The sequence below is a fragment of the Neopelma chrysocephalum genome, unplaced genomic scaffold, assembly GCF_003984885.1.
Source record: "Neopelma chrysocephalum unplaced genomic scaffold, ASM398488v2 Primary Assembly neopelma1_64, whole genome shotgun sequence".
Lineage (NCBI taxonomy): Eukaryota > Metazoa > Chordata > Aves > Passeriformes > Pipridae > Neopelma > Neopelma chrysocephalum.
The window spans coordinates 887565-912392 of NW_020897721.1; the positions used below are offsets into that span (position 1 = coordinate 887565).

The 24828-nt window shown below is 40.5% G+C and overlaps 1 protein-coding gene across 8 annotated transcripts in view; it reads right to left on the reverse strand.

The window, feature by feature from the left end:
- Nucleotides 1-5327: 5327 nt before the first annotated feature.
- The window catches only part of ELAVL4 (ELAV like RNA binding protein 4), an 82376-nt gene continuing 62875 nt past the window's right edge, over nt 5328-24828 (reverse strand). For 7 of the 8 annotated variants that reach the window (XM_027683060.1, XM_027683058.1, XM_027683056.1 and 4 more), the window contains 4 exons: nt 15182-15335; nt 14567-14792; nt 13138-13176; nt 5328-8800 (listed from right to left, as the gene is read on the reverse strand). In XM_027683060.1, the coding sequence (XP_027538861.1) occupies nt 8473-8800; nt 13138-13176; nt 14567-14792; nt 15182-15335 (747 nt within the window). In that variant the 3' untranslated portion in view covers nt 5328-8472. The remainder of the gene's footprint in view (nt 8801-13137; nt 13177-14566; nt 14793-15181; nt 15336-24828) is intronic. The other variant, XM_027683057.1, reaches the window with a different exon arrangement.

The window sequence follows — 24828 nt, forward strand, 5'->3', positions numbered from 1 at the left end:
AGTCTTCAGCGGCGTTTGTTCCGTTGATAGAATCCTTCCCGCGAATTTACATGCACGTTGTACCTCTGATGCTGCATTTTTTAATTACGGATACACTTTATCTGAGTTAAACATGTAACAGGCCCCTCAGCATAAATTATACTTGGTGTGTGTGTACCGAGAGCACTTCCCAGGTGTGTGAGAGGATAAGTGCATGTTAAAACAGCACAGGCATCTCAGAAAGGGTTTAGGAACCGTTTCCATTTTCAAAAAGAAACAAACGACCCTGCTAAAATCTCTAAGAACACCAACCCAGAGCAATTTTTGTTTGTGGCAGAGGAATGTTGTATCTTGTATTTCCTACATGCCCTCATAGTTTTGGGGATGTGCAGGTAGAATTCCAGATGCTGATGGGCTTAATAGCATAAGTGTGTGCTCTGAGACAGTGTGTTTATAGCTCTTTCATTAATAAAATGAAGTAGTAACCAGAGAAAATGTCAGCATGTTTTCCTGGCATCCTATCAAAAAAAACAAAGAGAAGGGAAAGAGAAGGGCAACTGTTTTTCAGGGATCTCTGGCATGGCTTTGTTCATCCTAATGCTGTAAAAGACAACTTTTTTTGAGGCATGCAGCTGGTGAGAGCGTGAGGAGCAGGCCCCAGGTTCATTGCTCTCAGAGAGCACCCGGCAGTCTCAGCTGTCCCGGGGGTCAAAGCCTAGCATGGAAAAGGCAGAGTTTCAAAGAGCTTGGCTTCCAGGATGCTCCAGCCTCCTCATATGTAATCACATGTTCTACTGGCTTGTTTGGGTCTAGCTTCACTGCCTTACTTGGCTATGAAGGTTTTGTAGCCATCTCCTCAGTGCAGGAGATCAGGAGACGTGACTTAGTATCAGGTGGTTGTGCCAGGTGTAAAATTAAGAGCAGGTTTCAAATTAGTATGTTAGAAAAATATCAGAGGCAAAATTAGAGAATGAAGGCTTGGCTTCAGGGGAGTCAAAGGGATGCTGATATTTGTGTTTGTCAGTTTTTTCATGGCAGCAGTAGTTGTTGATATTTATTTTTCCTCACTTCAGTGGAACAGTGTTTGTTAATAAATCTAATAATAAAACATCCACAACAATTGCCAGATTTGCCATTTTTTTTCAAAATTGAGGCTAAACTGAGTATGACAGAAAAGGAATTTGTGTTGGGTTTTTTTCCCCCCTCCTAAGCACAGAAGATGTGGCATAAAGTTATGGAGCCTGTAGGGAGCACCTGCATGAGTGACTTTTCCTGGCCAGGAGAGCTCAAGTGCAGTTAACACAATTTGCATTGTGAGCTGCAACAATTATTGCAAATGCACCAATATAAAAAACAAAACAAAACTCCAACCCTGCTAAAACTGACTCACAGATGGACAAATTTGTTATTGTTTTCATGATCTTTTGCAATGTGTTTGCAGGTTTCCACAGCCTTGTTTAAATTCAAGCAAGGACCTTTTTGCACCAACTTTGCAGGATTTAATTTGTGAGTTGTACATTTAATTCTCCACAGCAGATGGTGATGTGTGGGTGTACTGCTGTATATTTGCAACAGATTCCTTATCCTACAAAATTAATTGTCTCATGTGCTGATTTAAAATCAGAATTGTATTGTTCGTAAAAAGCTAATTCTTGCATATCATTTTGTTGGGACCCGTGCGATTCCAACAAAATGAAAGGGAAGAAAAGTCTAAGTGCTGCTTTAAAACAAATGGATCGTGGCAACTCTACAGTCAGTCCTGATGTGCAGACTGAAGAGCTAATGACCTCGTGAGTTTAAAAAGTCCCTACATAAAATTAAGTATTTTGGGCCTTGGGGTCAGGTTGCCTCGATGTTGCCATGAGAAGGTTTCTGGAGCAGTTCAGCCATGCTCAGTGATCCACAGCACAGCCAAGGCCTTTGAATTAAGCCCCTTTTCCTTTGTGGGGGTTTCTTTCCTTTGCAGGGATTTATTTGTAAATGATTGCTCTTTCAATGGCATTGCTTATGTTCATTTGCAAAGGTTAGGGGATTTTTGGTTTTGTTTCCTCTAATGATAATGTCATTATGACCTGTGCCCCAGCCATGCAGCATCCCAGGCTCCTGCCTGGGTCTTGGAGGAGAAAGGGAAAACGTGAGGCTGAGGGGAGCATTTCAGCAGAGGTCAGGCACTGCCAGACTCATCAGCCCCACGTCACTGACCGCTCCAGCAGCCTCGTGTGGCACCTAAAGTGGGGCTTTGTCCAGGACAGGTCCACACTGCTGTCCTTGGAAAGGGGAGAATCCAGGGCCTGAATGGTTGTGGTGTTAAGCAGGTGGTCAGGATGGATAAAATAAGGCCAGAGGTGACTGTTCACCTGCTCCTCCTGCCGAGTGGTGGCCAATGGGCTGCTGTGACACAGGGGCTGGCTAATCAGGAATGGAATTCAGGAAATCTGGTTGCTTACCTGAAGTAAGGGACTGATGCAGTGGGTGCTGTGTGCCCAGGGGCCGGGCAAGACCACGGCCTGGATGGAGGGTCCCCAACATGGGGGATTTGTGCCATAGGGAGTATTAAGAGAGAACTAAATAAAACCCATCCTGCTCATCCTTCAGATGCTGGAGCGAGGCTGGGCTCAGCCCAAGGATCATTCCATGGCTCACCCAGCTGACAGAGTGAGGATGTCACACTAGGGAAGAGGGCTGGGTGAGGGGGCTGCCAGCAGCATGAGGCTAGTGGCTGCAGGGTTTGGGGACAAGACACTTGTTTTGGTGACAAAGTCCTCACATTCACCCCAAAGCAATGTGGAATGTTGGGGACTTCTGGACTTGTTGGCAGAGCAATGCTCCACTTAGCACACTGGTTTGCTTTCTGTCTGGGAGAGGGAATATAAACCTGCTTTGGATTGTTTGCCTGTAAGTAGCAGTAGTTGGGTCTTGCTTGCTGGCAGCATCAAACCTCACAAATTTGAGAATGGAGGTTTATTGTAGAATGAACAGAGGTTTTACGATTTTATTTTTTTGCTACTGCGCAAGAAATAATTCGCATCTCTGTAACATTTAAAATCTGAATTAAATTTCAGATGAAATATTTTAAAATATGGTGGACTGGAGTTTAAAAATCTCAGTGATACCTTGGGGGTGTGGTAAACAAAACTTCAAACCCGGTCTGAAAAGCAGCTATTGTGTGTTGTATCCATCTTCCCAGTTATTTCTACTGTGAGTAGAAAGAGTGTTTCAGAAAATTGCTAATCTGGTCATCAAAAACAACCAGTCTGATTTCTTGTCTTCAATTGTGGGTGAATCAAATTAGGGTGCCTTTGTATGCACCCCTCCTTTTGGGCACATTTCTTCCTACAGCCCTTTGTAATGCTCAGCTCTGGTAGATTTATAGGAACAGGCTTTTTAAAACACAGGCTTTGGGTTTATGGGAGTAGAAATAGTTCAAGCTCAGTGACTTTTTGCCCAGGAAGTTTCTGTTTTCCTGATCACTTTGGTACACTTCACTGCACGTGATCCCACTAGAATTTCTCGAGCGCATCAGATTGGCATACTATGTTCCTGGGAAAGGCCTCAGAAATGCTTGTTGCACCAGCATACACATTCATTGGGTGTTGAAGGTACCCCCCAATGCACTTGGGATGAAAGCAGTCTCCTGACTGTGAGGCCAGGGGCTGCACTGCAATGCATCCCACAGAAGGGGTATTCGTGTCTTTGTGAGTGAATGTTGCTTTGTGTTTCCTTCCTGCAGCAGTTCCTGTTTGGGCCCAGGTGATTTGCCCCCTCATGAATTACTGAGGCTCAGCTGGATTGGCTCCATCACATCTCCTGGGTTAAAGAAGTCAGTTATTTTTAGAAGAGAGATACTGGATTAGTCTGAGATGTCAGAGCTTTCGTAAAGTTATGCTGGATTTAATCTCCTTTCATTTTGCTCTGTATGCACAACGAATTACTTCTGTGCAGTGAGCTCGGTCTGCAAGATCTCCAGGGCAGGGAGCAAATCTTTACTGCCATCACATGCTGACCTGGCTTTACCTCATCTATCTGTAGTCATGTAAGTGGGATGTGCATGTTAACAGCCTTGCCTGGCTGCTGGTGATGGAGACTTCCCTGGGACACCTCTGGGTGTGCCTCTTCCCCTTCATCCTGAGGCTGATCCAAGTGCCCAGGCAGCAGCCTCTGCCTGATGCAGTGCATCCAGGCCCCCCTGCCCACCCCTCCCAATGGAAACCATTAGCAGCACCAGAGTACCTGTGTGTGTGTGGCTGCTACAGGTTCAGTTCACTAGGAAAGCTGACTGCCCCCACTATGGACTTAAGGGTAGCTGTCTTTAATCTGCCAGCCACCGATTCCAACACATGCTCCCCTCTCCCTGCATTCCCAGCCCAGCTCTGTGTCCAAGGTAAGCTGAAGTGGAACATAAAGTGAATGCAGTTAAAACACCCTCCCCCAGGTGATTTTCCATTGATGCAGCAGGCTCACTAACTGCAGGAAGAGTGATTACCCTTTCAAGAAAGAAATATAAAACTTGATTACTTTGAATGAGTGTTAGTGAAATGCGGTTCTGATCCCAGCTGGGCAGAAATTGTGTTTCAGTAAGACTTTCTAAAAATGCTCCCACAGGATCAGCATAGGGAACCACAGGCCTGTCTGTGACCGCTTTTATCCAGTGTATATTTGTGATACTCTCAAAAGGGGGACTGAACTCTGCATCCCAGATGCTTAAATGTGGCAGAGTCCCTTTCTCTCCTGTTACTCGTGTATGGGAGCTGTACAGAATGGAGAAACAAGGTACCTTACGTGAACAAGATGTGAAGACCAGCACACAACCTTTAACTGGAAGTGGGGAAATAATCTGCATCAAAACTGGCCTCCTCTCTGAAGTCAACTGCAACATGCCCATAGTACAGCTGCACTGTCTTAAGAACATCTAGACCATACTGTTGATTTTTTGTCTCACTACTTTTCTGACAGTGTAAAGTGGACAGAAGAAAGGACTGCAGAAAAATTAGATGGCAACCCTAACAAATGCTATAAAGTAGATAGTGTTATTTTATAACCAACACTATTTACTACGGTTCTTTCTTAAATGGAAAGTGCAGGTGTTTTAAAATGGGCTGGTGCAGCTTACACTATGTTGTAAAGTGTATGTATATATGTATATCATCAAAGTGGGTGTATATACATATATAGGTAGATGGAAGGATGATGTTTTTTCACAGCCAAGTCTTTAAACAGAGCAAATTAATTGCTTCTGCATTTTATTATGGAGTGGTCAGGTGGATTTAAGGATGAATTAAGCAAGCTGTAAATTTAAGAATAAACTCACTCTGTGGCCTGGAATTAATTATTATAACCAACATGGTAACTTAATCTCACAAAAACACGAGTTTATTAATAGGTGAAGGAGCTGAAGAACTACACAGTCCATCCAGCCCTCTGATAGTTTCCTAATCTCAGTTACGAAATTCAATGCTGCAGTTTTACAAGGTACATATTCTCAATTAGTGAATGTTACAGAACATAAACATGAAGTGAATATTTGTATTAATGAGATTCAAACAAGTCAACTGAAAGAAGTATCAACTCTAGTTATAACACATGGTGAAAAGAATCAAATTTGGAATGTGATCATATATACTGTTGTACATCAGACAATATGTACACTTTCATATTGCATGACATTCATAGCATATTCATAGAAAAGTCAAACTAAATGATGGCTTAAAAACTCATCACTGAAATTTGCTTGCTACCTTTTAAAGTGTTGATATTGACTGAGTTAATATTTTCATTGTGTAAAAATACTGTATATAGTAGAAACCCTTCAGCATCTTCCACATTCAAATAAACGAAAGTTACAGCTTGGTATTTGGTGTTCGACATCTTAAATTAAATGGCCGATTCTTTCTAGCCTTCAGAAGGAAAAACAAATAATGAATATGCTCAATCTGGTTTGACTAGTACATTTCTCTCTTGAAGACCTTGCTTCTGGCATCAGAGACTAACATCTACCTCGTCTGAGGTGCGGCTGGGAATACTAAAACATCTGAACACGGTTAAAAAGGTGGAAAGTCCATAGCCATTCTACACACTTTCATTTATTGTCTGGACAATTAAAGTACAAATAATTCAAACACAACAAGGTTATGAAAAAAACATTTACAATACTTTCCCTCAGAAATGATCTAAACTAGCAAGGTTAACATGAAGTCATTCATTATAACTAAAGTATACAACTGCCTGGTCCTAAGAAAGATTTTTTAAATTATTATTATTATTCAGATAGTAAAACACATCGTAGAGAAAAGATTCTGACATGCCTTCCCCACTAATGCTTAGCAAATGCATCAAAACTTTCCCAGCAAACTGCGCTCATTCATAGCAGATGATGTATAAAGGTTTCCCTGAACATTGAATGAGTGTTCCTTTAAACTAAAATCTAACATTGTTAAAGTAAAAAACTGATAAAATTATGATGCAGCCTTTGCTTTTTAGTTATTTGTCTACTACAAAAGTTTGCCTCTTCAGTGTGAAAAAACAATACTTAGTCTACATGCAGTTAGTGGGTATAGCATGGAAAAAATGCACAAAATAAGCACAAGTTATAAATAACCATAACGTTTTATTACCATTAAGACTAAACTTGTATTGAAAAGATTTTATATAACAAGACAAGAAAAGCAATAGCAAATTTAACTATCAACTAGATTATGCATAGCGAGTAACTGTTTCTAGTACTCAGGGAAGAGCATGACCCTTTTTTGTTTTAAATATATAACCGTACAAAGCACAAACATACTAAAATGATCAGTGCACTGGACATGGGAGAGCACCCCCTCAGTCATTTTGTTCCCTTAGCTCTGTTTTCCCCAATCTGAATTACATTAAAATAAAGACCCAGTTGTTTTCTTTTCTACTGTGCAGTAAGAAAAAATATTCACAACAAACATGACAATATATCAAACAATATTTCTACACAAGTTACCTTGATACCTCTGTCACTTAAGTATCATAAGAAAACATTTTAAGACATATACAAACAAAACTAGCAAAGTGTTACAACTTATAATAAATTAACCAAAAGAAAAAATAACTTTATATATATATATATTTATATTATATATACACATACACACACAACAAAATGACACAATAATATGCTTCTTCCCATAGTTTAAGTAAACAAATAAGTAGACTAGCCAAACTAGCTATATTTGATTTTGGCCATATGCATCACATCGGCAATTAAATAAATAAGTGTTTCAAGCAACATAAACAGTGTTCCAAATGTGCCAACACAGCCCAATTATATTAGCTTGGGCTATAAAGTGAATTTGAAAATTCTTAACAAATTTAAAGCAAATGTATTTTTTTCTAAACACATTACATTTAACTATGATACTAAGATATGTAAATAATTTTGTAGCACCTACTGCTCAAACCAAGGAAGTTTTTGATCAAAAAATTAATTTTTTTAACTTTTGTTCTGCTGATATCCCATACTGATGACTTAAAGAAAAACCGTCTTGCAACTCATCTCCTTGCTTTTGGGTTTTGACTGTGGGTAACTGCGTGCCTGGGAAGAACACTCTCCCGTACTGTATTTAATATTTTTATTACATGCTATGAAAAGATACGAAGATCATCTGTTTGTAGCCCATCCTTCAAAAAACAATCTACTAATCCAGTTTAAAACACACATCTTGATCTCTAAAAAGTTACCAGTGCAGTATGAACATGACAAAGTTGTCAATTTCCCCTAAATTAGCCAGTCAAAATATTTTTTCTCAAATCCAGATTCTCTTGTAAAAATTCTTTATATTTTATAAAAATAGATTTTTCTTGAAACCCATTTTCAGCAAAGAGACCACCTCTTTGGCAACATTGTTAATGTTATTTAAATTGTTATGTCATCAGGTATCCCCCGTTACCCCATTCCCTAACAGAAGACTGTTTAGTTCACATGATACAAAAGAAAAAAGGAAAAATAAAAAAAGTTGCAAAATTATGTTCTTCTTTTTGCAATTTTTATTGTTCCTCTTTAATTTGCGTGGGGGGTTTACCAATCTGATTCAATCAATGTTTTGAAAAAACTGAAAAGAAAACAAAAATCTTTTTTTTCTCGCTTTTAATCCCATTAGTTCGTAAAAATTGTTTTTTGTTTTATTATTTTTTCAAATGAGTGAATGGTCATCTTAAAAAGACCCACCTTCAAGGAAGGTAGTAAAACTAGCTGGCCGGGTAAAAATCCCTGCACATTGTTATCTATGTATATTATATTCAACAACGACAGCTATGAAAGAACATTCAATGCATCAAAGGTTTTTTTTTTTTCTAAGCATTATAAAATCCTTTCCTGTTCCTCACAGGATATCCAATGTTTTAATACTTAGGCAACACTGGCTTATAAAGTCCATGGTTGAATATAAGCCTTGAAGAGTTTTTTTTTTGTTTTGTTTTGTTCGTATATATATTTATATATATATATTTTAGTAAGTAAGGATATGAAATTCAGGATTTGTGGGTTTTATTGGTTTTAAAGGAAACTTGCAATACTCTGTCTCCTAAACGGTATCCATTAAGGCTGGCAATCGCCATGGCAGCTTCGTCGTAGTTGGTCATGGTGACAAAGCCAAATCCCTTGCACTTGTTGGTGTTGAAATCACGGATCACCTTGACATTATTGACTGCTCCAAAGGGACCAAACAACTGCCACAGCACGCTCTCATCTGAGTCGGGAGACAAGTTGTAGACGAAGATGCACCATCCAGTCCCAGTGTGACCAGGGATATTCATTCCGACAAGGCTCGTCATACCATCAATTGTGATCGGAGAAAACCTACCGAGTAAAAAGAGGGGTCTATTCTAAATATATCTCTTAGCACGAGCTATACGGGTCCAAGACTTTAAAATAAATAAGCTGATGTTAATGAAGGTTCTGGATCCTGTCCCTGGAAGATGACCACAGAGCCACTCTTGCTCTCTAACTCCTACTGAAGTGGAGGGAAGCTGTACTGAGCAAACACACCAAATCTGGGCATAAATGCATGTCCCTCCAAGGATAAGCCCCGCTTAGATGTGTACAAAGACCTCATAAAAGAAATGCTTAAGGACAATCTGAGTCAAAGAGGGCCTGCACATGCTGCGATAAACAAGAGTTCATTTAAAAAGGCCTGTAGGAATTTGCCACTTATTTCCATCACCTAAATAAGTTTCAGGACAAGGGAGATTTAATGCTTTACCTCCTACTAGTTTGCAGTGAAAAACCCCAAGCAAACTTCAAGACCTATTTTAAAGATTAATATGAAATGCCTTTGTCAGGATTCAGCTATAACAGTAGCCTCTTCAGCTAAAAATACTATTAGAGAGACGTCTCTAAGTGGCAGAATTTGTTTCTCCTCCTAACATGGTCCATAATTGACATACACTGGGAAAAAATCCAGGTAATAAAAAAGTCCTAAAGCTGGCCACATAGGCAGCAATTCTTATTGCAGAAGGTTTATGCAGCAATTGTAGAGTAAGTAGAACATAAATACAATTAATGAGCAGATCAACTGATACCTTTACAATGTGAGGCTAACAAGCTCTTAGGTTCTCCAAAATAGTCAATATAGACAGATAAGCTCCTAGAACGCAATACAGCACCCTAACTTTCCTCCCTCATTGTCCTTTGGGACTCATGTTCTTCAACTTGAACATCCAAATTGAGCAGCTAAAGCCAGGTGGTATTGTTCATGAACAGAGAACCTTCACGGAATAACAAAGGCTGGGCCAGGATCCACGGAGATCATCTGATCAGCCTCCTGCTCCAAGTGAGGCAAACTTCTCAAACGAGATCTCCTACTCATGGCCCTGCAGAGGGAAGTTTAGCAAGTCTCCACAGACAGGAGCTCTGCTCCTGCAGCCCCTGCTCCAGGGCTCCATCCTCACTGGGAATGATTTTCCCTTATCCTCAAGTTGAATTTCCCCTGCTGCAACTTGTCACTGCTGACTCTTGTCCTCTCACAGTTGACCTCCAAGAAAAGCTCAGCCTTGTCTTCTCTCTAATGCCCCTTGTAGGCAGCTGAAGGCAGCAGTCAGGGGCTAAACTCTACATTTGCCTTTCCCAAATTCCACCGTGTTCCTCCAGCTTTTCAAGGTCTCCCCAGTGGCAGCCGTGGCCAGGAGCACAGTGACTGCCCCTGCTCCCTCACCGATTCAGTGTCACCCGCTAATGCAAGGAGGGCGCATCACAGCCCATGACTCAGGTTATTAATGAAGATGTAAAGCAGTATCAGCCCTCAGGATCAACATAATTTTCCTTTCATCAGTGTGAAAAAAAAAATGACATGCTTTCTGAAGCTACACTTTGGGATATGTTTTAAAATAACAACTGCACAGAGGAAATGTCTTAATAAAAACCCAGTTTCACATGTACCTTCAATATGACGAGTTTTAATACCAGAACAGAATAATAATTCCTCAGGATTTTCTGAGTGATAACTGAGGGAGCAGAAGGAGGGAAAGGAGGGACTCTGTTGCTGAGTGAGCTCTTGTGCTCCCCAAAACTTTTTATACTTGTAATAATTTCCACACACATTTAGCAATCTGCACGATATTATGCAGTGTATATTAAATAACCATGAAAGAAACTATACACTTGATGGCTGCTCACCGTTCTGTTAACTCCTGATGGCACTTTCTATGTATATTCAGTGGAAAAAAGACACTTGGAATATATATCTTAAGCTGAGGATCATCACTGGGGTGTAGCTATGCTGTAAATGAGCAGTTCACAAATGCTCACAGCATCCGATCCTCGGGAAGGTTTGCAGACAGTTTATTAAAAATATGTGGCAATTTTCCAACTCAACTTCACTTTTGCAAATCCTCATCTCAACATCTTTCAGTTTCTCTCCCACATACTGAAACCAGTAACATTATCATAATGGTTCAGCATGGAAAGATGGCTGGACAAGGCCAGTGCATGCTGCTCCTTCCACCGCAGGTGGGACCATAAATAAGGCAGCCAGGGACTGTACAAGCCAACAGCTTCAACTCATTTTCAAATTTGGAAGATGGGACTTCAGGCCTATTGCTGGCCAGTGCTGACTGTGCCAGGAACATACCTAAGCCAGCAAACGCTGCTTTTCTAAAAGGTTGAAATTTAACATGAAGTACAACGCTAAGGGATGCACTAGCCTGTAAGTAAGGGTGTTGTAAAATCTGTACAATGCAAAGCTCTGCACGTCACAGTATGTTAAAAGGCTTTGCATTTTTAAGAAATGCTGCACTGATGTAAAGGGTTAAAGTTTCCTACAGTTCATGGACAGCGGCTTTTCCCTGGAAACCTTTAGGAGCTATGCAGCTTTCAACTATTTATGTACCATGAGCACAGCAGCTGCTGTAAATCCAACAAAACATGCACAAAACTGGTGCAAGCGTATTGACACAAATACAAGATCACCTATTGCATAAGTAGCTTTGCTACTAGCAAGCAATCTGAAATTAGCCTCAATAAAACCTTTTTTCCACATCAGCACATCTCATTTTCCATCAGTACCACTCAGTTAGCACAGGGAAAGAAAGGGCCAATCTCCTGTTTCAGAAGCAGTTTCAAAAATTATCAATACAGTATTTTTTGTGACCCTAGACCTATAAATTCAGGGTTTGCTAGTGCAGGTACAAGTTGCCAAGGTTTGCTGAGAGGAGATAAGAACTAATTTAAGGTGCCTACACAATGACTTAAGCACTGCCGTGATTTCAGACTAACATTGCAGACTGCATGTTAAGAAAGCAGATACATAACCTGTGAAGGCAGGTAACTTGCTTTTTCCCTCTGCAGTTACATGAAATCAAAAAGCAAACCCTTCACTGGTTCAGTCTAAGCCCTGTTTGTCCTGCACCACACATCAGTGCAAAATGCCATTGCAAGTGCCATTCCAGGGAAGCAGCAGCAGCAAAAACCCAGGGAAACCTCCCAGAACAAACCCATCCTTCTGATACTGACTCGTACCTGACAGACACCCGAGGCCAAGAGTTATACCATGTTTTTGACAATGTATCAAGGAACAAAGGAGATGGGAGAACACAGGAGAAGCGATGTGTGATAAAATCAGGTGCTAAGTTCTGACTCACCCTATCCCCATCCCCACTAAGGATATTGCAGATGTAACAATTGCACAAATGAACACCAGCAGTGGTGCTCTGTTTTGACTATTGCTTTTTTAAGTACTCTCAAGATTTGAGATCTGTACAATGGCTACCGTGGCAGGAGTTAAAACCCACGTTGCTGTCTACTACTAGCTAGTGTAAAGATATACTTACCATACCTTTTTTTACAGGATGAGCTTCAAATAAAAGCTCAAATAATTTTCAAGTGTGGTGAGTAGACCATTTCAGGTGATTAAGTAGTATTTTCTCATCTTAATTGTGGGGGATTGCTGGACATCTTACGGTAACATCAGGAATAAGACTACACCTTTATTTTGCTGTAAGGGTCGCTGGCGTTGGTTTGTGCCATTAGAAGAAACACTAACAACACAACTCATTTTAGCTATCAGATCAAACATACTCATGAAACAGCATAAATGTTCACAAATCAGCCGAGTTTTCACACATGCGTGCACATACAAACAGACAGCTATTTTAAACAAAAAAAAAAATAAAATTTCAAGGACTGAAAAAAAAATATTCAAAGTATTAAACCTGTAACAAAAGAAACTTCGGGCTGATTGAGGTGCAACACAGCTGTGTTTTCAAGTCAAACTTATGATGCCAGATGGGGAGAAAGGTGCTCTTGACTGTGAGATTGAGACAACAGCAGCCTAATTCTGGTTTTGACTTAAAGTTTTCAATTATCAGATCAGAGATTTGTTAAAAACTCAATAATTTTGATTCTGGAAAAAGCATCATTTAGCAAAGCAACTGCAGTTTGAATGTTTGTAGCTGTTGCACCTAAACCATTTAAGAAGCCCACCTGTAAATAAAAAAAAAAGGTTGAAAAGCCTCACAGAACTTGGGCATGAGGCCTTTAAAGTAACAAAACCAACTGAAGTCCAAACTTAAAAAGAATTTGACATGCTGGTGGAAGAAAAGAAGGAATAAAAAAATAAAGTTAGTGAATTAAAAAAAAATAAATTGTAGCACCAATCTGTGCCAACACGGACATCTGGCAATCTGTGGAATTCTAATTACCTCTTTACGCCATAGGCCATATTAAGCAAATTGTCCAGCCTGAAAAGAGAAGGAGGGTCTTTGGGTTAATGTCTCACAGATGGCAAGATCGCTCAATGGAACTATTATTAATAGCGTTCCATTTTCAAAGAAGAAACGTTCAACAAGTTTCCCACACATCTAAGGAGCCTAACAACTCCCAGCCTGCTTTGTTAAGTCTGAGGTTGTGCTTAAATTTCCACCACAGCATTTAAAAGCCTTTTTTAACTTGTCTACCGTCTTAGAGAAAAACTTAATCTCTACAGTTTAAAAAAAAAAAAAGAAATCCCCTTAGGGTTTGTCTTTTTTTTTTAAACAGTATTAGTATGAAATTTTTGCAAGTAATTCAACTGCTTACCTTATATTTACAGTTAACTTGGAAATAAAATGTTGAATCCAAATTTGCTGGAACTGGAAAAGTTCTTAACTCTAATTGCTTTTACATAATACGCTCTCCCCATTTTATTACATATATTTAGTATTAATCCTTCATGATATATCAATCTAAATGACCACCAAATTTTGCAGAATGTAATCATCTGCTTTCCATGGAAGCACAATAAAGTCCTTCTATCCATGGAATGATTCAGTGATAACCTCAATGGACACAGCTGCGTGCCAGAGACACAAAAACAAGTGTAAATTTAATGTATCCAATGACTGACTTTTTATGATCTTTAATTCATTAGCACTTTTCATCACTGACAAACTAAAATTACTTTTGAATAATTCTCTAAAGCCAGTGTGCAACTCAGTTATGCAAATATGTTCAAGTTTTCTTTTTATTTGAAAGCTAGGTTGCCTGAAAACTATTAAGTATAAAAGTAATGGGAACATCATGTATTGCTAACTCTGGCTTATGCATCAGATGCAAACAGTATATTCCGAATGCAAAGCGTAAAACATCCCCAAAAGCATCTGAAGAATCACACCAAAGACTAATACAAGGTCTCTTTATACTAAGAGCAGATATCTCAGGCTAATAAATTTAATGATACTGCTTCTGACTGGAACAGACTCAGCTTTTTTCCTGCTACCAATCCACTGTCATTAACATCAAAGTCTAAGCTGCATCAGAACTGTAGTAATATAGCAGAAAATAAAAGCATTACCAAAAACGAGAGAAAGAACAGGATAGTCACTGCTCATTTGATTATCCGTGTAACTCTATTCTGTCCTCCATTTTTCTGGGAGCCTTCATGAGATCTGATTGTACAGTACTTCAGCTGTTTTAGTAAATACAACATGACTACTGCTGTCAGCAGATTTTCCTCCTCATTCTCCAGGAAAGAATATTTAATTTTACAAAGAAAATCAGGTCAGCCTACGCAACTAAAGCACATTTTCCTGCACAGCACCTGCCCCACATTGTCGTCGCTGGTGGAACTTCAGTTCTTTTCCAGGTAATTACCTGAATCTCTGAGCCTGGTGGTGAAGTGGTCCAGGGTAGCGTCTGTTGGGAGACTGATACAGCTGTGAAAGGAGTGCCTGGCTTGTTTTCTGGCTGGGGTTATTGGCAAACTTCACAGTAATTGGTTCTGTAGCACCACTAGGCTTCTGGCCATTTAGTCCCTTTATGGCTTCTTCTGCCTCTATTCTCTTATCAAAACGGATAAATCCCACACCTCGAGAAACCCCTGGGAAGTAAAAACATGTGAAGAGATGAGTATTTGCAGGAACAGCCTCGTCTAGGTAACACACATAAGCTGAATGGTGGTTTTGAGTTCGCAGAATACATAGTTTGCAAGTTAAGGGAAGTCCTGTAAAGAAAAATCCTCTTCCCAATGTGTAATCTCCAAGTCAGCCCCTACCATATTTAACAATGATTTTAAGTAAACAACGTTCTGCATTTTGAGATTCCCTCATTAAAGAGGCAGCAATTGTACACCCCCAGTTATGTTTGTAAAGAACCACGTACTGCATTTTACATTAAAGGCATACCATCCCAAAACCCAGCAGCCAGCAAGCATTTACAATTTTGCCACTCCCAGAAAAACGTGCACGTATCAAGAAAAGTTCTTTTAACCTGTGACTTGATCAACCAGAATCCGTGAGGTGATGATGCGCCCATATTGTGAGAATAACTGCTCTAATTCTTTCTGGGTCATGGTTTTCGGAAGGCCGCTGACATACAAGTTTGCATCTCTGATGGATGCTGAACTTGGACGGGCATATGACACCTATGGAGAGAAGGAAAGCCGTGTTAGTGAGCTAGAGCCATTCTCTGCATTTTAGACAGATTATTTTCTGTTCTGTCACAAGCCACAACCCTGGAGTTCAGACATTACCTGCTCTGCAAAATCAACAAAGCCAGGAGAGGCTGGAAGAACAAAGGAAGAACTACAGAGACCTTAAAAACAGATACAAGGGTTCTTTAAGTGCAATCATAAAATAACTATTGTTCAGAAGTAGATTAATGTGCAACTTCCCACACATGGCTTTGTAAATTTACCCCCATGGGTGTGGGTGTATGGATGATTTGCTGTAGCCAACCTCGAACTCTGAAGTTCCAGCAATGTTTTTCTTTTTCCCCTCCAAGTGCCTGAAACAGATCAGGTTATTTGCAGAGTGATCTTTTGTGCTCTCTCTCTTTGTGTTTGCATCCTGAGCTGGCAAGATCTGTTCTGGATGAACAGTAAAGTACTGGTGAAATTAGACTAAATGAACATCTGCTCAGGGAGCTGTATACTGACACTCATTGTCGTATCTGCAATTTATCACGAGAAGTTCCCTTGTACTATAAACCCAGAATCAGACCATAAAATATTATAACCAAGCCAACAAGAAAATCTAGCTGTGGCACTGCATGTATGCTGCTGGAAAATTACTAAATCAAGACTCTTAACTGCTCTTCTACCTATGAATCAGATTTATAATTATAATATGTGCATAAAAAGCCTTCTGCACTTTTAAAATAATATATACATTTAGAATACACACATTTAACATCATAAAAACACTTCCTGGATGAAGTCTAATGGCAAGTATTCAGCACAGATCATGAATTACTTTGCAGCACATCTGAAACAGCACTGGAACCAAACCTGAATATTCTGCACTTCATTTTGATTTCTTTCAATATAAACAGATCAGTACACTCCTGCATTATGTCTTAAAATGTGTCTTGGAAGGAAATAGGGGGGTTCCCATCATGAATACAACACATTCAGCAATTGTCTTCCCCTGTTCCTGAGGCTCAGACTGAACACAGATGATGTCAAATGGATGTCTATGTGTTTTATGTGTCAAAGAGTTGTCTTTATGTGCTCCACACCTAAAAATAGATGTTGACTCAACACAGAAAATTATGTTAATGACTAATATTTGCTTCCACAATCTTCTCTGCATAATAGCAGACAAACTCCAAAGATTCTAGATTTTAAGGTTTTTTTTGGTGATTTCTTTATAACTTATATGTTTGTACATAACCTTTTAAATCTAACATTTACAGAGAAGGCAGGAGAGAGGAGGTGGAAAAATTTAGGGAAAGAAATATGAAAAAGAGGTTCAATAAAACATTTGCATCAACAGAGGCAAGCTCAGGCAGGCACACAGCACAAAGGCACCAGCAGACATAAGGAACAGAGAAACCTTCAGTGCTGAAAGGGAGAAGGATATTGGGGTGGAAACTATTTTGTGCCTCAGCGATTCAGGACCTCACAGCCCATGAGCTCCTGATGGGGTGCAGCATTTCCATCACTTAATTGCTGTTCCTGAACACCCCTTTGACATGCCAGGACCAGAACACACACAGCACTGCTTGCCTTTTATGTAACAAAGCTCAAGCCAGGTCTTTGGGAACACCAGGGACAACCATGCCTACAGCTTGGTTCAGTGATCTCATGTTGCTTCTCACTTATACCCTGTGCTGGGGCATTTGGAAAAGCAGACTCTCCCTCCCCACTTTGTAAATGCCTTAACTTGAGAGGGTACTGTAAGGGTTCAGGCACCTACAGTTTAACCTATCTTAGGAATAACAGTTTAAAAAATACTTAAGAGCCTCCCTGGAGCAGGGGTAGGGACCTTACCTATTCCTCAAAACTGAGAACAGCAAAATTATTAAAGTTCCTGGGAAAACAGCCAGGGGTTTCCTTTGGGTTTCTCACTCTGGCACATTCATTAACCAAATGCCACATTACAGGGAGGATGAAAAGTATTGGGATATGCAAGAAAACCACCACTTCCCAGAGCACGAGTGCCTGACATTTTACATACATATATATACTTCTACTCTCGTGGGTCTTGCAGACAGGCAGTGGAAGGAGAGGCTGCACGCACTCCCAAGCCCTCCATGGGAACACCTATCGCTGCTCAGGTCTAGTTTTTATTTCCTCCCGCAATCAAACATTCAGGCTGCAGGGGAGCCTGAGCCAAAGAAAGGAGCTGCCAAAAGCAACTCAGCCGTCTTTAATATCAAGGAGAAAAGGTTGTGAGCTGAATGGACTCAAGGCTAGTAATGTCAATTATTTATCTGCTTTTGAATCTTTTTCATCTTCCCTCTCAGGTCAGCCAATGACAAATCGATCGGTTAGAGTGTGCCATCCTGCTTTCAAGCTATTATTCAGTTAGTGCTGAGGACGGGATGTCTTCCCATGTGTGAGCTATCAAAGGAAGAAATCGCCCACCCTGACCCTCCATCACACCAGAAGCTCCTTATGCTGCGCGAGTTAAAATGGGAGCGAAAACCAGCTCCCATTTTATCACTGAAAACTGCAAAGCACTGTGTGAGGATGCTGCATTAATTCTTTATATTCACACTTTAGAATGATTTTTTTTTTTTTTTTTTTTTGCTCACAGCAGTGTTAGCACCCTGTAATGAAACAGCGTGTGGAAAAGAATATGGAAGCCTAGTCACCACAAAGAATTCAAAAAATGAGCTGGAGAACACCAAACTACTGTTTGACCCAAGCATTTCTCAGCATTAAAATGTTTGTCCGCTTGTGTGACGGTTGAAGGTCGAAGGATGGTGTTGTATTTCACTGCATAAGATCATTTAGGAGTTCTGTGGTAAAATTTGCAAGGAAGATAATAAAATATTGTACAATTCGTTTTACAGCTTGCTGGCCTCAGATGTTAGTTTCTATAAATACATATATACTAACTGTGAAAAACATTTACTAGGACATTTCTCATCTGACATTGAGCATTAGCCTGTGTAAGGGCTTCTCTTCAGTACAAACAGCCATCTCCAGAGTCTGCACCACTGTCTCAAAACACTACTGCAGTGTCAGAAGGTCCAGCATTTCATATCTTCCATGGTAAAGCACATTTTTGTTCAGTTGCACAGAAAATATCTCCAAGTTCAAGCAATTATCTTCCCTATTGATTTCCTACCATTTTCCCACATAGAAAACTTTTTGAAGAATTTCTAACCTCGAGACTCCTCAGAACGTAAATTGAAGCTGTCTGGCCTTTCCAAGCCAGAGCCCACAGCAAAGGCACCCAGAGGCATGAACGCATCCCATTTGTCCTACAGAACATGTAACAGCAGCCACTGAGACACAGACATTTAACCACTTTGCTGCTGCTCACCATGGGACAAGCCTTCAGCTCACATGCTAATCCTGGACATCGCGAACATCAAGTCCATTTCTAGAAGCCTCCTTGCAAAATTTAACTCCAGTCTGCTCCAAAGGGGAAGCGCATTGTCCTTTCTGGAACAACATACTCTGCCAGCAGAGCCACCCTGCCCTGGACACCACATCTAAGCAGCAACCGAGCAGCTCCTGTCTTGCAAACACCAACCTGTGGGGATGTTTTGCATCAACAAAACATCTCTGGAAATGTGTGTCTTGCTCTGAATCTACCATCATTCGTCTGGGGAACGTGAGACTAACCAGCAGCCTTGAATCATGGCAGCACAGGCATCTGCTTGTGGTACCTGAAATCCCTGGAACACCTCTCTGGCCACAAGCAGGTAAGGTGCAGTTTTTGTTAAACAACTCCTTGGGCGGCTTCCAAGAAAGTCTGAATAACATTCAAAAATACCAGGCTTCTCAGGAACCTTAATTCTGAGACTTTGCTTTGTGTCCTTCCGTGACACAACCTGAGATACAGATTTCTTATATGAGTTTTGGGGTGAGTCACTTGGCTTTCTTCCGCCTGAGGTCCAACGTAGAATGGGGACAACTCTTTCCTCACTTGCTGCCCCTTATCCCACTGGTAAACACTGGAAGTGCTTTAACATAACTGCTCAGAGAGTTTCACACATGTAAATAAGCACAATCTCACTTGTTTCATGCACATACAGAAGTAAAATCTGCTTAACACAAGTAAACAGGTTATGGCAGAAAGACATTTCCCCACAGCCACTTCTAGACCCTCACCCGTGTCCTAATTTTGTGAAACCAGATTTGAGAAACCCTCCTGTGAAAGGTACGTACTTTGTCAGAACAAGCACACCCGAAAGCCCTCTGGTCCAGAGGCTGGAATACTTGCACATCCGATGCTTGCACTGCTTTGTCCTTTCTCTTCCCTAAGCCCTTGGCTGGCGGATGCAGGACAGTGACGATGCACTTTACTGTTGAGCGATTCAATGCCGTTTTACCAAGATTAATTATGATTGCAGGTACAATGGTCTACCCCATCAGTTCAGGAAACACATCCATTGATAATAACCTAGAAGTACTCTGGCTGTATCAAGAGCAAGGCTAAGAGAAATAATTGCTCCGGTTCAGTGGAATGAAAAGGACTGATTGGTGAAACTGAAGCAGTTAAAACAGAGATTGCGATTAAGGGAAGATGCACAAAATTAAGAGGTAAAGACTCTGGTGCCTGCTGAAAGCAGCAGAGCCAAAGCTGAACCTTCAAATGCAGCATTGAAAGGTCCTTCAAGCAGCAGCATCATTATGGACACAAAGGTGGAAGAGGATTTGTTAATAAGCACTACCAAGTCCAAATGGTTACGCAGACAGAGGCTCCTAAAGAGCAAAACCAGAGTAAACTTAGTTGAGGCTTTCCAGGTCTGCAGCACCTTTTAAAGTTTCTTGTCCAAGGCTTTGTCCCGGCATGCAGCAGCCACTGCAGATGACCCCTCTGACTAAGTCTGAGCTACCCTAAAACAGAACAAGCAATTACCTTAATTTTAAAAGGAACCATGGAACAGCTGTGTCCCAAATCTGCAGCTTGCAAGTCCCTGTAATATGAATTTTCAGGGAAGGAAAAAAAAGGGGGCACAATGCGACCGCACACTGGATACTTGAAAATGCAAATCCCTCCTTGCCGCAGTCCAATATGCTCAGCTACTCCCACTGTCTTCCAAACCCCTAATCTATCCTCTCTTCCTTGCAGAGCATTGAAGTCCCCTCTGTGCCTTGCCCAGATTTCTCTGTACACCCTTTCCTTATCACCTGGCCTTGCACATCATCCCATTTCTTCACTGGGACAAGAGGCTGCAAGTAGTGTCTGGCAGGCTCGGTAGCAGGTGGCCCCTGGGTAGGCTATGGAAGAACACAGTTGGAAAACACAGGGGTTTTGGCAGAGTAGTGCACCAAGAGCACCCAACACCCATCATTACCAGCAATCCAGCATTTTCTGGCTGCCACCCAAACTGTTGTGCTTAACTCTCCCCATACCTCCTGAGCACTTCAGGATGGGGTGCAGAAGATGCAGCTCTTCCCCATCACTCCCTGCTGCAGCTTCCGCCTCCCCTGCCCTGTGCTTCCCGCACCTCCTTCTCTGCTGAGCACGGCTGGAAGGCAATCTTTTTGACAAATGACTTTGTAGGACGGAGAAGTCTGAGGCTGCTGTGATTTGGTTCCCTACAGTGACAGGATGGTTTGTAGTTTTGTGGACAATTACAAGAATTAACATGGACAGATTTAGAGCCTGAGTTTTGTGGAAATAGCTGGCATTTTGAAAAATGCCAGAGAAACCAAGATAAACAGGAAGATCTTTGAGCAGTAATGTTACTACCTTATTTTCAGAAAATGCAAGATTACTTTCTCCCACAGCCTCATTCACTGTATTTTAAACCAGAACCACCCAGACCTATTGATCAAAACAGGAGAGTAAAACAGAAATAAAATTCCATGTTATTTATTCATTTAACTGAAAATTAATAGAACTAGAAAAGGCCCCTGACCACAGAGGAGTCATCTGAACTGTCTGGTTATTTATCATCTGATAGATTTGGTGGATTTAAAACCTGGAGGTTATCAAGGGCTCAGAGAACCCAGATTCCTCATCCCCTCAGAGGAGACATCTCCCTTTGCTCCAGCAGGATCACATCATGTACCTGCTCCTGCAAGTGAGGGAAGAAGCAAACCTACTTGTCAGGCAACAGAGAAAAGGAAGGAGAGGGGGCACAGGACTGCACTTCAGGGGGTCACTGGCTCTCTTTAGATTTCAAACTTCTTTTCAAAACTGTTCTGCCCTTGTTCCAATGAAGTCAGGTCACCTGAATCCCTAAGTAAATTGTAAAACACTTCTTTCGCATCCTTTCAGACGCTGTCCTTTTTCCGGAGCAAAGCAGCAGTTTAAACAATCTGTAACCCCATGCATCACACATCTTATTTTCCTTCTGATATTTGATGCAACTGAATTGCCAGGCAATCTTCAACAGCAGCAGTGACCTTTCATATGCTTTTATGGATGGGCAAATTTAATTTCTAAAAATAGATTCAATTTCTGGAATATATATTTATTTCAACACACACTGTATCTTCCCTTATTCTAAGCTGTTTTGTAGAATTATGTCAAGATTTAGCTGTAAAAATAAAGTGAAGCTTTCTTCCTTCACAAGAGAATGATGCTGTTACAAAATGGCGTAAATAAAATATGCACTATGATAAGCTGAGGAGGAACATAACGTGTATAACCTATTGCCAAACACATAACAGTTCCTCCAGTGCTTTCCCCAAACAGATATTCTGTAAATTGTCACCTCTCAACTTTGACTTGAAAGGGCATCATTGACTTAAATAAAATGCACATAAATATTTTAGCTGCTACGGTGAAAAGGGATTATTTATCATAACAATGAAAGAATAAAAAGAACATTTTTTCAGTTATTTTAGTCCACACATCAGAGCCGACTGTGCCTGGCTGTTCTGCTGATCCTGCTATAAAGCCAGTTCCTCCTGTGACTGCCTGGCTGTTTTGCAAGGCATCAGGAGAGAGAGAACATTAAGCTGCCACAAAAATGTTACAGAAGTGAAAACGACAGCATTTGGGGCCACATGCAGAAAGTATATATTATTTTTAAACAGGAATTAAGCCTTATGGGGTCAAAAAATGAGTGCAAATATAACCCCCAAGAGCCAGCTCGTGTTCAGTGTAGGTGTAAGGAACAGCAGAGCCCATGACTGAGCAAAGAGATGGGACACAACCAGCAGGACCACAGTGACCTTGGCAAGCAGAAGTGATTTGCCAGTGTAAAAAGGCGTTCACAGATTATTTGTTTCAACTTTCTTTCCATCAAAACAGCTTCCAAAAGGTAGCCAGAGAAATGCCACCTGCAGGGCTGCAGCTATCCAACATACATGGGCAGAGGCCAAGGTTCAGCCCATCCATCAACAGGACATCTACAGAGTCATTCTGGGGCATAAAACCCAACCACATTCACGAAGAAAGCAAAATAATGTTTAGTTCTTTTCCAGCTTGACGTTATTCTACTATTAAATATTTTCTGGTCTACAAAACTATATGCCACCAAATTCCTTTCTAGATGTTCTTTCAAGAGAGCCTTTTTTAACACACCAACAGTGCATTTTTAGTAACTGTAAAGGGTATCTACGGCTGAAGTAATCAAGTCTGATAATTAAATACAGTAATTCCACAAGCTAAAATACTTCAACTTCATAATAAATGACAGTGAGATGCTAGACAGTGAGATGCAAGCGAGGAGGCTTCAGCAGGGCTGAATACAGTTTCTCATTACCTTGCAAGGTGGAAACCAGGGATGTCTCAGTGACACAGGTGCTGCTGGCAGCAGTGAGCACACATGATTTACCACTCAGTATGAACACTGGGAAACCTTCTCCATCACACTATCAGGAAAGCAAACCTAATCTATTAGGATTTCTAGAAGCAAAGCATAATTAAAAACACAAAAAAACAAGGGGATAAAGTGAGGCAATCACATGCAATTCTGCAGTGAAAAATGGGGGTTGGAAACTGCCGATTAGACATCCTTGAGGCCAAAGCTTGGCTATTGGAATACATTTTAGGCAACTGCATAAAATCAATTTTATTTAAAAAAAAATAAGCCTACACATCCTCCCAGTCATTGAGAAACTTATGTAGCTCCTGTACACATCAGTTAGATCAACCTCGTTGCTGCTTATTCAATTTTAACAGCTTTCAAGAGCTCAACAAGATGTCCTGTATTCAATAAAAGTATTAGCTACTAATAAACACAAAACCCCAAACCAAACCAACCAATGCATTTCTAATATTTATACTGAATTGAAAAAAAAAAACCCAAAGAAACATTGCACAGAACTTTTTGCATGGGAAGTTCTCAGGTAAAAAAATCTCACTAAGGAAAGCATAATAGTTCTGATTTTGCATGCGAGAAACGTATAATAATAATAATAATTGGTGTGGGTTGGAGTTTTTGGAGGCCTTTTTGTAGCTTGTGTAACCTTGGAATATTATGCATGCAATAGCATCGCTCTGGTTCACAAAATAAACAGAGGAAAGCAACAGAGGTAATTAGGAAAAGAAATGTAGCACCTTTGCTAAGGCTAAATAATGTTCAAAACTACATGTGCTGCATTAAAAACTGATCTAGATTTTTCAAGTTCCACTGAGTTTTTAATAAAGTATTTTCAAAACATTTTTCCTGATAATGTGCCTTTAAAAGCAATTTCGAGAGCAACTTTTCACTGTAAGCAGAAACTGCTGAGTGCAAGCCTGCAGTTCCACCTGCAGCAGTTGATAAGATGGTAGATTTTGCTGCCTTGCCTTACATATTCCTCAAAGGTTTTCTATTTAACTCTACAAAACCATGCTGTGAGCATTTGGATATGTTGCCCACACACACATCTGTTGGATGGAACCTGGATGGTCTAGGGGAGGTTTGGAAGTAGCTTTCCCTACGTAGCCCGTGAAGCTACTCCACCACTTTCATAACCCACAGCCCAGGACTTCTGCTCTTCACTGATCAAACAGACCAGGGAAAAACCTGCTTGAAGCAATCCACAGAGATACAGTGGAATCCAACAAATATTTTTGCTTTAGGGAATATCACTTTGTCCAAACCATAACCTTTAGTGAGAATGGGTATGCACAAATTAAGTATTGACTACAAGATCTGAAATCACTGACATTACTTGAACCAATATTCACTGAAGTAAAAATTCTAGTTTTATGTTCCATAAACGTAAATTTTTGGCTTTGAAATACAAATTAAGTACAGAAGAAAAATTAAGAAAATGGCGCAAACCAAAAGCCAGCATTCAAATATGATCAAAGTAGTTTCAGATAATTTGAATCTGATCTGCTGTTTGTTCCCCTTCAGTTTGTTGATTCACATCCCTTAAGCTGTATTATTTGTCAGAATTTGGGATGTAGAAATCTTCTGTAAGCTGTTTCAGAATAGCTTTATCAGCCATGCAGCAAAAACCGTGACAGTGTAGAAGCTTGCTTTTCTTGTGAGACCACTAAAGAAGGTCATTGAATAACTAATGGTCTATTACAACAATGAAATAAGAGACTTTAGTGGGAAGC